The following is a 17474-nucleotide window of genomic DNA, read 5'->3' on the forward strand; positions in this document are numbered from 1 at the left end:
TTATCTTGTGCAATTGCCCAAGTTACAACAGGTTTTTATTGGAGCTGATTTGGATGCGTTGTTCAGAAGGCTGGTAATGTTTTTGTAGAGAGAATTGGTTAGCAGGGAGTCTCATCTATCCAGAGAATCTACAGTTTTAGAACACATGGAGGATACTACAGTTTTAACAGTTTTCTTGAAGTTGGGGGGAACTCTACTGCACAAGTTCAAGTTCTTTTATGCATATTAAGCGGTCATTTGCCTAGTACTGGAATTCAGTTTTTGATTTCCAGAGTCTGCAAATTGTTTATGTTGATGGCTTCTTGTATCTATAATATACACTAGCAAAAAAGCCAACGCCCTGCTTCTCATTTCTTTGTATCAATTAATGCCTGTTGGGTGCTCAACCGCCCAGTTCTCAGTCTCAGCCTCAATTGATACTTGTTGGTGCTGTACAAGGAGGCTTGTCTCTCCACCCAACGTGTAATACAGATTGCTTTAACTCATTTAAGCTTTGTTGCTGCTCTATTCTTCTTGGCTAAATAAGTTGAGTCCTCTACTAATCCTAACAAAGGAATGATTAAAAGAAATGAAGTAGAGTGTTCTCTTAATCTTGATCTATTATCCAAGTTACAACAGGTTTTCTTGGAGCTCATATAGAGAGATTTGGTAATGTTTTTGTTGAGAGAATTGGTTAGCAGAGAGTTTCATCAGAGAATCTACCGTTTTAAAACTCTATTATTATAATCATTATTATAATTTTATTAATATTATTAGCACTAGGATTATTATTGTGATTATCATTATTATTAATAATATTATTACTATTGCTATTATAATCAACATTATTATTATTATTATCATTACAACTATTATTAACATAAAAAAACTACTACCTTTATTGTAATTAGTATTATTATTGGCTTCATCATTACTACTGCTATTGCTATTACTATTACAATTATCACAATTATCACCACCACCATTGTTATCATAATAAACTATTATTATTACCACTATTATTAACATTATCATCACTATTAGTAGTATTATTAATAATATTGTTGGTATCGTTATTATTATTATTATGAAAAAAAATATAAACTTGATTTGAAAGATAAAATTAAAAACCATAAAAACTTTGAAAAATGATAAAAAAAAAAACAAAAAAAATCCAAAGAATAAAGACCAAACTGAAATAAATATTATTAGTATTAAAAAAAATTATAAATTTGATTTGAATGATAAAATTAAAAATTATGAAAGATTTGATAAAAGAGCCAAGGAAAAAAAATGAAGATGAAATCGCAAGAAACAAATAAAATCTATAAGCCATTTAAAAAAAAAAAACAAAAGAGTGGGGACCAATTTCGAGAGATGAAAAACTTGAGGATAAAATTGAAAAAACTTTTCCAATTTGAAGTGATTTTTTCAAATAAATCAGGGACTGAATCTGAAAAGAAAATAAGTTCAATGGTTGCTATGTTTTTTTCCATGGACAACATGAAAACCAAGGCATATGAGAGATAAATGAAGGGGGGAAAAAATTTAAACCGGTGCAAAACCAGATATCATCATCGTACACATGCCGTCCAAGAAGGAAAAGAACATTGAGACGCATCTAATGGCACGATGAAATTTTTTTTTTCACCATCGCAGTCATCCACACATCCGCTCAAAGGAAGCGGAGTGGCTTTTAGCTTTTTCTTTTTTTTATGTGTAAAAAGAAAACATCATCCCATGACCAAATAACTATTGCTAAAAAAATCATCATGAAATGATGAAATGACCTTTGCATGCCGTCCAAGAAGAAAAAGAACATTGAGACGCATCTAATGGCACGATGAATTTTTTTTTTTCACCATCGCAGTCATCTACACATCCGCTCGAAGAAAGCGGAGTGGCTTTTAGCTTCTTCTTTTTATGTGTAAAAAGAAAACATCATCCCATGACTAAATAACTATTGCTAAAAAAACCATCATGAAATGATCTTTGCAAAGATACTCTAAGGATTTTCCTTTCAAGGGTGATGGAGTCATTGCACTATCCTAAAAAAAAATGTAAAATCAACAATACCTCTAACCATAATTAAGTTAAAAATTGCTTTTAAATGTATTAGAGTAAATTAATTATACAAAAAGTTTATGAAAGGACAAAAATAATCTCAACAATTAAAGAATGACAAAATAAATCAGGTGGAAAATAACAATTTACCACTACAAGCCAATTATAATGATTTTTTTTTTAGGGACAAGAACCTAATTCCACTATTATAATTCATTGTAAATCAAGTCTAATATCCAATGTTTTTTCCATACATTTTAACTTTTTAAAAAAATGTTTTAAAATTTATTTTAAACAACTTCAAGCTATGTTTTAACCAGATTAAGAATTGATTTACCTAGTTAACCCAATTTTTTTCAACAACTATCATCCAATAATTTAATTTAAAACTCAACTCTAGCTCCACTTGAACAGGGTACTGATCCACTGTATTCAACCGAGTTTAACAGCAGAAATCTCAACAACCCCTTATTCGGGCGGGTCCAGTTCATTTCCGAAGGTCATGCAATCCAGCCATTCAGGTCCCACCAAGTCAGCTACTGGTCCATCTTAGAATGGTCATGGGTCCCATTCCTCACACACCTTAGAAATGGTTAAACAAGTCATATTTCTTTCATTCCATGGCAGCAAGGCACAGTTGTTGATTTCCTGTGTGCAAGCAACTTCCTTACTAAGTTGTATGTCTCTTCATGTCATTATCATTTCCCTGTCTTAATCTTTCCTTATAATAAGCAAGCAAAAGTCTTTTGAGAACAATTTGAGACTTTAAATTACGGGGAAGCAGATAATGAAGTAACTAAAGGGTCACACTTTCACAACTGTTTGGTTCTTGGCTTTATCAAGAAACCTTAACTTCTCTTTGCAGTGCAGTTCTCTAACTATACGAAGTTGCAATATACAATTGGGTCATCTGGGTTGTCTCTGTTTTAACCAGGGCTCAATTGGAAGGCCTGAATTTTGAATATCTAGCCTTTCTTGGGGTGTTTTAATCAAAAGATTGGTACTTGTCTTCTCTTTTAAGAGTTTAGATTTTGAATGTGTAGGCAAGAATGATGCTGTGTTTATAATCTTCTCTTGTTGTTGCCCTTATGATCGGCATTTGCACAATTTGACTTGGTTTGCATGTGCCTTTGATTCTGATAGTTTCTGTTTGCTGTCATTTTTTAGGCTGATCATAATTTAAGAACAGAAATGGAAGTCATTTTAGTGGATTTTTGCTTGATTTATTTGTGGCTGAGACTTGGAATGGATGATCCGAGTTGCCATCTAGTGTGTACTTTATGGCCAGCCTGTTCTTTTTTAATTATTTTCCCTGTCAGTTGTTCTGTTTGGATTCTGCTTATATGCTGATATAAATTTTCTCTAGGGCATGTGAATCATCAGTTTAGTTAAGAGGGTATCACCGATTCTAATCAAATGCTTATAAAACTAATCACTGACTAGAAATCTTGTATAATCTGATGTTTAAACATAAATACTGGTTTTAGCACAAGGAAAAGAAGTGATTTTAATGATTAGAAGCTATCAGTTTCATGACCAGCGCAGCTTAAAAAAATGGTTGAGAATCGAAAAAACTAGGTTTGCATTTTATGGCATCTGAATGAAATTGTGTTAACCGTATGATGATTTTGTGATATATTTTATAGTTCATGAGGGTGCTGTTGTCTTTAGTTTTTGCTTGTATGTGTACATCTGCCTGCACATAGAAATTCAGTCGTTTAATCATTTACTTAAAGTTTCTGTTGTATAATTATGTTTCAGCTACTAGTTACCATCTGGAGATTTAATATTAGATGCAAGCTGTACTTTCCTTACTAATCGTAGCTGCATTGTTGTTAGGATGGAGACAATCAGAAAGGATAATTGGGATGACGAATACTCCATCATCAGGGACAAGGGTGAGATTGGGTTCATTGATTTTGAGGATGACAAATCTGTCTGCAACTATGATCCTGCCACTGAAGGACCAATCGTTATATCTATCCCATTTCCCTTTGTGCGAGGGAAGCCCCAGACCATTCTTGTAGGTGAAATTTCAAAATGTGCGATTACAATAGCAAACACCACAAGTGATCCCATGGAGCTTTGGGGAGTTAGGATATTCTGCTCAAATCCTACAGACTCGTTTACTTTGTCTTTGAAAGAACCTCCATCTGCAAACTCGAATGCAGAAAAATTATATGGTTTCTTGGAGGGATATTCCCTCGAGGACAGAGTACTTCAGCCGCATGATACACTTACCGTTTGGTTATCTTGCAAACCAAAGGAAATGGGGTTGCACACATCTGTGGTATATTTTGATGCAGGTGATGATAGGATTGAACGCGTTGTTTTTCTTTTGGCTGAAGACAATGTCTCCCGTTCTCTGGCTCCCAACAGACCATTTTCAAAAACACCAAGAAGAAAACAATTTGTAGTTGATGAGCACGTGGTTTCCCCGCGTCCTGCCAGGGCAACAACTCATGGATTTAAGTATAAGCTTCCTCAATTTCCAATACCCAGTAATCTCATAGAGTTATTGCAGAATAAGCAAGTCCCTGATGTTATCATGGAAGATTTGAGTATGGGGACCTATGCTGCATTCTTCAGTATATTGGTAGTAATGGAAGAGCTACATCTAGAGGTAATATAAATGATTTGCAATTTCAGGAATCTACAAATACTCAATGTCTTTAGGGTCTATCATTTGTCATATATTTTCAGGAAGAAATGAGGTGCCATAACATGGAGTGTGTTAACATGAGAAGGAAGGGGTCTCAATTTTTGGCTCTCGAGGTCCCTGGGCTGGCTGAACGAAGGCCTTCACTTGTGAATGGTGATCATGTTTTTGTGAAGCTTGAAAATGCACCTGACAGCAATGCATATCAGGTATGTTCCTATTTTGGAAGAAAGATCTATCTCATAGAAGTATGCATACATGCAAAATGAATATTGGCTGTTCATGGAAGGATGCAAATTGGATCACCACATATAAGAAAGGCATCAATACGGGTTATAGAATAATTGCATAAATAATAGATTATACATCAAACAACACAAGGTAAATAACTCATTATGACGTACAAATTTGCATCCGGTGCATGTGATGCCCTTCTGAACTGTGAAAAAGTTCTGAATTTATTGTAGTTATCATTGTAGTGAGTCATTTTATTCTTGCAAGTAACTCTTTTGGGGAGGGTGAGTTGGCTAGTTGATGTGTAACTTGAGAGCTAGGTTATTTAAGCTTGAGAATTACAGAGTGCTTTTTAGCAGGAAGCTTTGAGCCTGATTTAGTTCTCCTTTTTTTAAAGTTATTCAAAATTGCAAGTTATAGAAAATGTTAATTTGGCAATTCACTTTATACACCTTTAATGAGATTCCCTTATTAATTTCTTAGATATGCGTTTACCAGACGCTCAAGAACCCATTGCTTCAAATAATACTTTGCTGTTCAATGTGAAATATTTAATAGATAATTACCTGCTAGCTTCATCTAGTGTGCTGGAATACATAGTTGAAAAGGTTTTCTTGCAATCGATATAGAATGTCAGAGGATGGGGTACTTCTTTTAATGAGGTGAATGATGGTGATAAAATGATTGCTATCATCCATGTTTGAGCTTAGAACTTCACCCTTTCTTGGTAAAGTATCACTGATGCATAAAAGAAGAACCATGAGAAGGAAGTTATTTTATCAAATTGTTCTATATGGATTCAATAAGATCTGCATCTTGCACAACATTCGGCTATTGCATTGGTCAAAGAACATAATTGGGAAGAAAAATCTATTGATAGTCACCAAAATATTTAGTAACTATGAGTCAAGGATGTGATGAATAGTTTCCCTGCCCTTCATATTGCTTTGTGGAGTAAAGTTGCTTTCGTAGTGTCATAATGACAAGAGAAAATTGGTCGTGACAGATCAAGGTGGCAGAGGAAGCTGCAAGTTTGAATCCTTCTTTCCCCAAAATATTAAACAATAAAAAAAGGAGGTAGCCGAAGATAGCATGCCTCGAATAACATCTTGCTGACCAAAATATATACAGAATTTGCCCTATCTATTTCATTCTGTGTATATTTATCTCATGCTTTAACTTATCCTGTGACACTTGTAACTGAACTAACAGGCCAGCCTCACCCTATCAATCTTTATGATGGAATGAGCCTATAGACACCTCCTTAAAGTGATTTTTCCCTTATCAGGGCTGGTTCTAATTTCTTTAATGGGAGGAAGAGGGTTTGATTTTCTCTTGGCAATTGGCATGTCTGATTTTGAAAAACCAGTCTTGTCTATTTCATTGCATTTAAAATAGTATTACCTTTCTGTTTCAGGGATGCATTTACCGAGTTGAGGCTGATGAAGTGCTTTTGAAATTTTCCAACAATCTTCTTACCCATCACCGGAATGGAAACTTATATAATATTCGATTTACATATAATAGGGTGAATATGAGGAGGTTGTATCAAGCTGTGCAAGCAGCAGAGGGCTTAGAGCATGATCTTCTATTTCCATCTGAATCAACCAAAAGGAGACTGATCAAGACACCTGGGTTCGTGCCTTTTAATAATAGTCTCAATCAGGAGCAGATACGTTCTGTTGAGATGATCCTTGGCTGTGAAGGTGCTCCTCCCTATGTCATTTATGGGCCTCCAGGTACTGGTAAAACAATGACCTTGGTGGAAGCAATGTTGCAAATATATGCAACAAGAAAGAATGATCGAATTCTTGTGTGTGCTGCTTCGAACAGTGCAGCAGATCACGTATTAGAAAAACTCATTAGCAATGATGATGCTAAAGTCAAAGAGAATCAGATCTTTAGGCTAAACGCAAGTAGCCGTTCTTATGAAGACGTTCACCCTGATCATATCCGCTTTTGCTATTTTGACGAATCCATTTTCAAATGTCCTCCTCTCAGGGCCTTGGTACAATACAGGATCATTATTTCTACGTATATGAGTTCATCCCTACTGTACGCAGAAGGTGTCAGCAGTGGCCATTTCTCTCATATCTTCTTAGATGAATCTGGCCAGGCTTCAGAACCAGAAAGCATGGTTCCTATAGCTAACTTTTGCAGCAGGGAAACTGTCATTGTTCTAGCAGGTGACCCACAGCAACTAGGTCCTGTCATATATTCCAAAGATGCTAAGGCTTTTGGGTTGGGAAAATCTTATCTTGAAAGGCTGTTTGAATGTGAACCTTACAGAAATGGTGATGAAGGTTTTGTAATAAAATTAGTGAGGAATTATCGATGTCATGCAGCAATTCTAGACCTGCCATCAAAACTTTTCTATAAAGGGGAGTTGCTTGCATGTAAAGAAGATACCTCTTCCTCCATTAGTTCTATTGTGGATTTTCTTCCTAATAAAGAATTTCCTGTTTTATTCTTTGGAATTCAAGGCTTCGACGAGAGAGAAAGAAACAATCCTTCATGGTTTAACAGAATTGAGGCCAGCAAGGTTGTTGAAGTTATCAACAAGCTCAGAGCAAGTGGAGATCTAGATGAGGCAGATATAGGAGTAATAACACCTTATCGGCAGCAGGTCCTGAAGATCAAAAAGGTACTTGAAAATTGGGAATTGTCGGATGTTAAGGTTGGGAGTGTTGAACAGTTTCAGGGACAGGAGAGAGAGGTCATTATCGTATCTACAGTAAGGTCAACTATAAAGCACAATGACTTTGACAGAACTTACCGTCTGGGGTTTCTTAGTAACCCAAAGAGATTTAATGTTGCAATTACCCGAGCCAGATCCTTGCTTATCATTGTTGGGAATCCACACATAGTCAGCCAGGTACTTACTCTTCTCCACTCATAGTTTCAATCCAACTCATTTTTATCCACCTTTTCTGGTTCAAGCTCCTTTCTGCTAAGGAATGCAACTATGAACTTTCCAATCATATCTCTTGACCTCTCATTTTACCTTGCTGCCAAAGTTTCGTGTCATTGTGTCAATCTTTTCTTCTGGGTTGTTGCAAAGCATGTCCAGAGGGTCAAATTAGTTCATCATGTTTGATATGGAATATGCATGTTGCATGCTATTTGCGGCATTTATGTTGATATCTGTGTTACTCACATGTAGTCGAAACATGACACATGTAAGCAACACAGACGAACATACTTTTTATCTACTATTAGTCAAGCATGCTTGGAACTTGTTCATGTAGTTACTAAAACCATCTTTTTTTTGTCTTTTTTTTTTGAGCTTGTATTGTTGGCAAATTAAATAACAACTGAATTTCGTTTTGAAGGATCCTTGCTGGGAAAAGCTTTTGTGGTTTTGTGCCGACAATAACTCCTACAAAGGCTGCCCTTTACCTGAAAGGCAATCCTCTGCATGTGAAGAGCCTATCCCGAAAAGAAATTCAATTAGTGAATTAGAGAACTCATGCCATTCAAGAGTTAGGGAATGGTTTCAATCACTTGATGAAGAGGTTCCACAGATTACACAGATTGTCTCCGACGCAGCTGAGGGGTCTGGCTGCCGGAAATAAACTTGCTCAGACTTCCTTTTTCATATTATGTTTTCTAAGATTTAAGCATACATATATTTCTGCAGTAGGGCTTTCATGGAATTCACGAACTTATATTTTAGGGGACAAGTGAGATGCATATTGCAATTTGCCTATCATGACTATTACAATAACCATTTTGCAACGATACAGAAAAGACCCTTTTTGTAATAATACAGAAAAGGATGTTTACAGATTTTTCTGTCATATTCATTTAGCCACCTTTATCATCAGCTTTACTTGCCTCCTTGTCTGATAAAAAATGCAAACTGCCTGATATGCATAGATTTCAAAATGGCTGTAGCAACTTACTGTGGAGAAACACCACAATGGCATAAAGTCCACAGAATGTCTCTGTTTTTGCCGACTTCTATCGCTACAGCTCCTTGTATCAAAAATTTTTATGGCCTATTTCAAACTTGGCAACAAATAATGATTTGAAATAAATAAACTTGGGATTCACTAATCTCCATGCTTACCATACCCAATCCAAGGCTACAGCTAATAAAAAATCATTGAATTGTTCATCCTGTTTTTTTATGAAAATTTGAACATTTTTTTTTTAAATAGTTTTTTTAGTGTTTTTAGATTGTTTTGATATTTGGATAAATACTTTGAAAAACAATCATTATTACATTCTCAAACATTCTATTTAGTTTTAGGGCTCATCTAATTTGTTTTAGATTTCATTTCGAACATTTGAAGAAGGTTGATCGGGTTAAATTTTACCGTCGGCTCAAATAAAAGGCAATTTGATATTATGGTAATGATTACTTTTCAAAGTAATTTTCATTAATATTTTTTTATTTTTTTAAAATTTATTTTTAATATTAATATATCAAAATAATTAAAAATTAATTAAAAAAATATTTTTTCACAAAAATAAACAACGCAAAAACTTGGATCGCATGCACAATAATGTTAGATGTGCCGTCATGAAAAGGTAGGAGATGACATGATGCGAAATGCAAAAGCAATCCCACATCGAAACAACATAAGATATAGGGCAAGGCATGGGAGTATAAATAAGAAGCCCTTCACAACGAGATACATACTTACCTGGACGGGGTCAATGGGTGATCAATAAGGTCTATGGCCTAGGTCAGTGACATCCATTGCACTGAGGATGGGTGCTGGCTTAAGGTCTCCCCAAGTGGGAGATCCTACGTCAAAATTTGTGGCAGAGGGGGCTGCGCAAGCCGCGGCCCCTGTCCAATTCTAGTCTGTAAAATTGTCTTGTGTTTAATGTTTTAGTGGGCGATTTGAATATGTATGGTCTTTTTCCCGTCGCCACGCTAGGTAAAAACTAACCGAGGTTGAAGAAACGAGCAAAATGTCCTTCATGAGGGGTAGCTGCTGCTGCCTGGCTCCAGGATTCCCGAGTGCGCCATGGCACGTCTCTGACCTTTCTGGTTAACTTGCCCACCCTTTCTCCCGGACTGGGACTGACTCTCACGGACAGATATGATAATTGCATACAGAAAGATCAGGGTTCGCCCATTTTTCATCACCTTGGCCAATCCGGCACGGCAGAGAAGGAGCGGCTGCCACGAAGGGATGGTTAGATTACTTTATTAATTTCCGATGAGGTCATCCAAGCTTAAGAAATTTTGAGTTCCCAATCATTCTCTGGGGAAAAGTGCTCAAGGCATCCGATAGAACTCTTTAAGAAATGGGGGAAAAGAAACTATAGCATGACACTTGTGGCTAATAGGCCATGGAGAAGTACATCTTAAAAAATAGATGTTGGCAGTTCATACCAGCAAACAATCTTCAAAGAAAGCACTTCAGCAGTATTTAGCCTTCCTCGTTTGATACCCAAAAGGTAACACTGGCAAGAAATTAATACAGGATCTTCAGTTCTGCCTCCGGAAACACAATGATGAGAGGTTGGGGATTCAGTTTTTATACAAAACCAGACCCAGTCCATTGAGGAAGAAATTTGGTGGTGTCAAGATATTCATTAGTTTTGAACACTTAACCACAAATGACTCCATAAAATTCTCTTACTACCTTGATTTTCAAGAAGTATTACCTTTCTTCATCTAGTTCTTTCCCCTTTTTTTGTTTATTTATTCGATAACATAACTCTCTAGTTCTAGCACACTCATCAAGGGCCAGTCAGCTTTGAGGGAGGGTGAGTTGGGATGTGATTATTATGTATCCCATATCCAAAAAAAGAAAACGAGCTGTCAGATAGTGCCTATAAAACCCCAAGCAAATAAATCTAACAAAGCACGCAGCCGCGTGGTGAGCACAGAGCGAACTATTCTTTCGCCTTTTACTAAAGAATACCGTGTGCTCTCCGCAAACAGCGGCATACGCTAATTTTTTGAGGGTGTTCTCTTTTGAAGGGGGAGCCCTAGCAATTCTAGTCCTAAGCCTTCCTGATCATCTGTGGTTTGAGTTCTTAGGAAGATCTTACCGATAAATCTTCTCTTCATGTAAGAAAAGGATTATTAAACTGCTTAATGTATTAGCGTTGAAATCTAGTTTCATAAAACTGCTTGTACATTGTGCCCGTGGTTGTATTATCTGTTGGTAGTTCTGCTTGTGATCTTCTTAGAGAATTGATGAAGCTGTGCCGTTTCATAATACTGAGAAAGTGTGTTGGTACTATGCTGTTTTGTAAAAGAACAATCGTCTCAAGTTCTTTGTTACTTGCATACATACGATGACATGAACCCATTTTAGGTCCATTGCACTTGGGATGGGTGCTGGCTTAAGGTCTCCTCATGTTGGGAGAGCCTTCATCATAATTTGTGATAGAGGGGGCTGCGCAAGTCGCGGCCCCTGTCCAATCCTAGTAAACACTTTGCAAGAAGCCCACCTTTCAAAATAGATAACATACCAAGGGACACCATGAGTTAATAATGGAAGTAATGTTTTTGCCTCGTCGTAATGGAAGCAAAACAACTTGGAGATGGTGAACATTCCTGGCTTAACAAGCAGCAGAAACAAATATCATGCTTAGCGGAGTTGGGTTCAAAACACAAAGCCAACTACAGATTATAATGGTGTTTGAAAGTAAACAGACAAATCATTGTTTAACCAAGCAGTGAAGTAGGCAACGGGTTTGAATTAGCATTAAGAAGGCAATAGACTTTCCAGAAATTAGTTTCCAAGCATTTTCTGGCTGATACCCTATTGCAGCAGCAGCTGATCAAGGCACATGAAAACAACTAATTAAGAATTGGAGGAAAAGAAGAACTATGTGTAGTCTCAGCTTTCTTGGCTTTAAGTCAATGGGGATGAGTCCTTGAATAAGAGTTGACAGTACATACATGCAAACCTTCATTTAAAGAAAGCAGTTCCTGTAGCTTCATCGCTTGATAGTTGATTCATATATAAATGGTTAGTAGGAACAAGAAATCACTAGAAGGTTAAACAATGATGCCCGGAAAGCATAAAGAATTTGGATGTGTAAACCAAGATCCATAAGAGTCCTTTCCCATTTCTTTTTCAACTAGGGAATGTTTTCCCCCCTCTATGATCCCTAAGAGGTCGCTGAAGTTCATATCTAGTTTTAAACACTGATCAGACATTCTTCAATTCCGCCAGTAGTTTGATTTTCATGAAATCATTCTTTTTGTCTGGTTTTTGTTTTCATCAAATGGTCTGATTGTCTCATTGCTTGTGGGCATGCAGGGACAGAATTATAAGACAACCCATATCGGGGCAAAACGAAATAACCCGTGAGCAAGTGCCTATAAAAATGGAGCAGACAGGAAGGTTAGAGCACGCAGCCGCGCGGTGAGCACAAAGCGAACTATTCTTTCGCCTTTTACTAAAGAATACCGTGTGCGCGCCGCAATCAGCGGCATACGCTTATTTTTGGAGGGTTCTTTCCCTTGTGGGAAGTACCCTAACTGGACAGTTTAAAGTTCTGCTTCTCTTAAATTAATTTAATTATAGTGGAAGCGTGGTAACATGTATTTGTCTTCGACTCTAGATGAATTTCCAAATTGTGTAGTTGTATCGTGCTGTGAACACTCCCTTCAAATCCTTTGCTTATTCACTAGACCTCAGCTTCTTCAGTGCTGGAAGGCATAAAACTCAACTCGAGACTTATTAAGTGATCTATCTATGTTGATTCCATCATGATAACAAGTTGTTGCTTTTAGATTCCGTCTTTTTTACAAATAGAGTAGAAAGCCTTGAAATCTCACTTGACAAAAAAGGAGAGCAGTGATCTACAAGTATTTTTTCAGTCCTTGAACCTTAGCTCTGCAACTGCATATCAGTATCTGACGTAATAAGCAACATGTGGTATGCCATTACTTTGTGTCTGAACAAGTTCTATGTCATTGTAATCTGCTGTCAGACATTGCTTGGTACTGTCAAATACGTATAGGTATGTATTTCTTCTTAGTATAAATTAGATTCTATTGCCAGTCAATTTTCTGTCCTATGATCAAGAATAGCATGTCTTTGTACAAGAATCATCAATGAGAAACCTGAGATTTCTGTGTGTAATAACTTGTTATCACGCGGCCCTAGATTCTTGTTGATTTCCAAATTGGGAGGGTGTTTAAAATTTTTGGGTCATTATCTCCTCGTCCTGTCGACACTCGCGTCAAAGCCTTTGCAGAGTTACCAGCCCTCAGTGCTGAAGGGAATAAAACTTAATTCAAGACTCATAGTAAGTGATCTAGCTATGCTGATTCCATCCCCCATGATAACAAGTTCTTGCGCTTTTAGATTCCATCTTTTTTTACTAACAGAGTAAACGCCTTGAAATCTCACATAACAAAAAAGGAGAGCAGTGACCTACTTTTCAGTCCTTAATCCTTAGCTCTGCAACTGCATATCAGTATCTGACTTAATAAGCAACATGTGATATGCCATTATTTTGTGTCTGAACAAGTTCTATGGCATTGTAATCTGCTGTCATACATTGCTTGGTACTGTCAAATACGCATAGGTATGTATTCCTTCTTAGTATAAATTAGATTCTATTGCCAGTCAATTTTCAGTCCTATGATGAAGAATAGCATGTCTTCGTACAAGAATCATCAATGAGAAACCTGAGATTTCTGTGTAACAACTTTTCTATTCACTGTATTAATAACAATGAGCTGCTGGTTGTTTTTCTTTCCAGGTGAACTACATTTCCTCCTTGGCAATTTCTGATTGTTTATTGTTCTTTCTTTTTCCCCTTCTGTTCCAAGTCAGATTATCGTCAATTGTCACGAGATTGGGTATATGATGCATCGATCAAAGTCTCGATACAAAGCTTCGGAGGAAGCTCTCGATACAAAGCTTCGGAGGAAGCTGCCCAAATTCTCTCACCAAAACTTTTTGGGAACAGATACTAGGGATGGAAATGCTTTACTCGGTATTAACATACCATAAAATCAATCAGTTTTGTAGGCATCAACATATCTCTACTCGGTATTAAATATAACTCATTGGACTAGAGAAAATGTGTGTGCAGGTGCATTGGGAATGCAGTGAAGCGTTGTACGCTCAAGTTTACAATCCCACACAGAGAAAAGACAATATTTAAGCAAGGAATGTGTCTATAAATAAGAAGCTCAAAACAACAGGCACCATACTTACCTGGACGGGGTCGATGGGCGATCAAGAAGGTCTATGGCCTAGGTCAGTGACATCCATTGCACTGAGGATGGGTGCTGGTTTAAGGTCTCTTCAAGTGAGAGATCCTACGTCAAAATTTATGATAGAGGGGGCTGCGCAAGCCGCGGCCCCTGTCCAATTCCAACTTAAGATTTCTTGGGATTTCAAATTGGAAGTCTGATTCTAAATTCAAAATCCATATTCTTGTATGGATTTGAGGTTAGATAATCTCTTACAAGTGTGAATTTTTAATTTTGATTGTTTACATATTTTTCTTACTCGAGTCGGATATACATTATATGCGGATAGGCTACAAAAATAAAATCTTGGGATAGGCTACAAAAATAAAATCTTGGGGATCAAATTAAATTTAAGAGATGAAAAACTTGGGGATCAAATTGAAAAAACTTTCTAATTTAAATTGTTTTTTCAAAATAAAACAAGGAACGAATCTGAAAAGAAAAGAAGTTCAAGGGCTGCTATGTTTTTTTCATGGATAGCATGAAAACCGATATGAGAGAGAAATGAAGGGTAAAAAAGAAAATCAAACTAGCGCTAAACCGGACATCATCATCATACATGCGCTACCAAGAAGGAAGAGAACATCGAGATGCATCTAATGGTAGGATGAAACATTTTTTTTCCACCACCGCAATCATCCACACGCCAGTCTGATGGCAGTGCAGTGGCTGATGCATGTTGTGCAGGCGTTTTTGTTTTTTTGTCAAAAGAAAACATCACCCCCTACACCAAACAACTATTGCTAAAAAAACCATCATGAAATGATGAATTGGCCTCTGCAAAGATGCTTTGAGGATTTTCCTTGACTATGACCAATTCCAGATCATAAGGGAAAATCAGCTCTATGTGAAAAAGGTGCTTTGCATAAGGTCTAGTTCCTTGGGCACTGGATTGGCAACGACATGAGTTGATTTGTGATGTTTTGTATTAAAAGATAGGAAATGGCAACAAAGCCCTTGGTGGCTTAAAGAGTAAGTATAATTAAATGAGGGGTATAGTAGTAATTGAATAAAGAGATGATAAATATAAATAGAAAGTAATAAAAAAAAGGAAAGAGGGATCTGAAATTTTAAGAGAGAAAACTGTGAGAGAGAAGGGAGAAAGAAGAAGAGAAAAGAGGAAAATTAGAAGGGAAATAGAAAGGAGTTGGAGGAAATAAGTTTAAAGGTAAGATTATGTATAAATATGTGTTATATAAGCTTTAAATTTCGGTTTTAATGAATGTTAGGGTTTTGAAGATTGTGTTTTGGGTTTGATTGATGAGTTAATTTGAATGTTATATGGTTAATTGTTGTGGGTATTTGATTATTTGATTGATTTTGAGAGATTGAATTGAAAGATGATGATTTAAAGTTATGATTTTGTTTGAATGGTGAATTTGTGTTAGAAATTTGGAGAGAACAGTAGGTTTTCTGTTAAAATTCTGGGTTGGAGGTTGAAGATGACAAAATTTTGGTTTGGTCCCTCAATTTATGAAAATTACAGTTTAGTCCCCAAACTTTGGAAAATTTACAGATTGATCCCTGGAGTATATTCCGAGATTCTGAACAGAATAAAAGATGAATTATGGGCAGAATTCCTGTATAGTTATAAAATTTTAACACTTTCAATTTAGTCCTTCAATTTGACAAAAATTACAATTTGACCCTAAAAATTTGGTAAAATTCCAGAATGGTCCCTGGAGTATAATGAGATATTCTGGACAGAATTGAGGATTAATTATGGTCAGAATTTCAGTATAGTCATGGATTTATGATATTTTTAGTTTGGTCCTTCAAATTGACAAAAGTTACAATTTGACCCTTAAAAATATGATAAATTACAGATTGGTCCCTAGCTATAATATTAACTTTTGCAGATTGGTTTGATGAATAATTAAGGGTTATTTAGTGAATTATTATCAATTTTATTATTTGTTTTATTATGGATTAGATTTCGGGAAAACCGTTAAATTTTGGGTTTTTGAGAAAAATTGACTAGTTAGTTCAAAAACATATAGGGTTGTGGAATATAGCCTTAGTTAGGTGTATTAAATAGGTTATATGTTCTTTTGAGTCATTTTTGAATGTCTCCTTTGTATTCAGATAATCCTGATATTCTACCGGCGGGACGCCATTAGGATTTTCTTCGGTGTCTGCTTTTGACTTCTGTTTGCTTTCGAGTCAGGTGAATGGATAATTTTCCATATACATGAGAATTATTATAAATATTTGATTTGTTAATATGAATTGGATCATGCTTCTTGATAATATATATGTTGATTATTATTCTTGTTATGATAAGCATGATCAATTGTTGAATCTGAATTATTGATATGAACCAGTATATATATTCTGAATTGAGTTCTGAATTGATAGCTCATCTTTTGATTGATGTCATGAGTTGAGCCTCAAGATATGAATATGTCTGTTCTGAATGATTATGATTATGAACCTATGGTATGTCAGTCAGAATACCCGTGCTAACAGGGTAGTGTTAGTCTTTGTGCACATCGTATCTGAACCCTAGTTGGTCGAGGGAGTCACCAACCTGTGTGGACTGATCATCCCACAATACGGAGCCTCATGCTCATTGCATTTTGATTTTCTGACGAGTTTTACCATATGATATTCTTGTTATGGCCTATTTGAGAAACCTTCCTATAAGAACCTAGAACCATACTTGTATATATATTTCTCATTGTTGTATTACCTCGTGTGTGTATATTGAACGTTATCTACTCACTGAGTTGTTAAACTCACCATCTCATTATTTATCTTTTCAGGCTTATAGCTTGATAGCAGGTCATTTTTGTTGGACCTTCAGAACCTGCTCTTTTGGTTGTAATTTGTACATTTTCCTTTATGTCTAGTTAGTGTTCCAAAACTACGAAATTATATTAACTCTTGTATTAAGACAATCAAATTGTATTATTATAAAGTTTATTTTATTATTAATGCTGCGTTAAACTCTGATGAGTTGTTTAAAGGATATGATTGTATGTAAGTTTGAGTTCGCATAGGTATGGAACCTTGGAGGGGAATCTTGTCTATGTACCGGTCATGGATCCGGGAATCGGGTCGTGACATGATTGGATCAAAAGAAGATGCGTGCAAGCCGTGTTGGACTGGGAGATGCCATGTAAGGTGTAGGAACTACGATTCTTCATCAGATTATCCTTTCAAGGACGATAAAGTTATTGCACTGTTCTTAAAAAAAAAAGTCAAAAAACAACAATGCCAATTGCCATAGTTAAGTTCAATTTTTTTAAAAGGGTACTGAAGTAAATCCATTATACAAAAAGTTTATGAATAACAAAATAAATCATATGAAAATACTAATTTAACCTAACAAGCCAATTATAA

General features: G+C 36.1%; 1 protein-coding gene, 1 long non-coding RNA gene and 4 other non-coding genes across 6 annotated transcripts in view; all 6 read left to right on the forward strand.

Moving 5' to 3' along the window:
* The first annotated feature begins 2675 nt into the window (after positions 1-2675).
* On the forward strand, positions 2676-8723 carry LOC18098912 (probable RNA helicase SDE3). Its single transcript, XM_006382673.3, has 5 exons — positions 2676-3043; positions 3883-4666; positions 4747-4911; positions 6354-7811; positions 8269-8723. Exons 2-5 carry the CDS (start codon positions 3884-3886, stop codon positions 8509-8511), a joined length of 2649 nt encoding a protein of 882 aa, XP_006382735.3. The 5' UTR covers positions 2676-3043; position 3883; the 3' UTR covers positions 8512-8723.
* Positions 8724-9580: 857 nt separating this feature from the next.
* On the forward strand, positions 9581-9740 carry LOC112327718 (U1 spliceosomal RNA). Its single transcript, XR_002982139.2, has one exon. It is a non-coding gene; the product is annotated as a U1 spliceosomal RNA (small nuclear RNA).
* Positions 9741-10770: 1030 nt separating this feature from the next.
* On the forward strand, positions 10771-10889 carry LOC112327738 (U5 spliceosomal RNA). Its single transcript, XR_002982160.1, has one exon. It is a non-coding gene; the product is annotated as a U5 spliceosomal RNA (small nuclear RNA).
* Positions 10890-12144: 1255 nt separating this feature from the next.
* LOC112327584 (uncharacterized) overlaps positions 12145-17474 on the forward strand; it is an 82943-nt gene continuing 77613 nt past the window's right edge. The window contains exon 1 of the long non-coding RNA XR_008059247.1: positions 12145-12883. This is a non-coding gene — a long non-coding RNA (uncharacterized LOC112327584). The remainder of the gene's footprint in view (positions 12884-17474) is intronic.
* LOC112327736 (U5 spliceosomal RNA) lies at positions 12274-12391 on the forward strand. Its single transcript, XR_002982158.1, has one exon. It is a non-coding gene; the product is annotated as a U5 spliceosomal RNA (small nuclear RNA).
* LOC112325901 (U1 spliceosomal RNA) lies at positions 14084-14243 on the forward strand. The gene has a single exon (XR_002979727.1). It is a non-coding gene; the product is annotated as a U1 spliceosomal RNA (small nuclear RNA).

Source organism: Populus trichocarpa, chromosome 5, assembly GCF_000002775.5.
Source record: "Populus trichocarpa isolate Nisqually-1 chromosome 5, P.trichocarpa_v4.1, whole genome shotgun sequence".
NCBI classification, from domain to species: Eukaryota; Viridiplantae; Streptophyta; class Magnoliopsida; order Malpighiales; family Salicaceae; genus Populus; species Populus trichocarpa.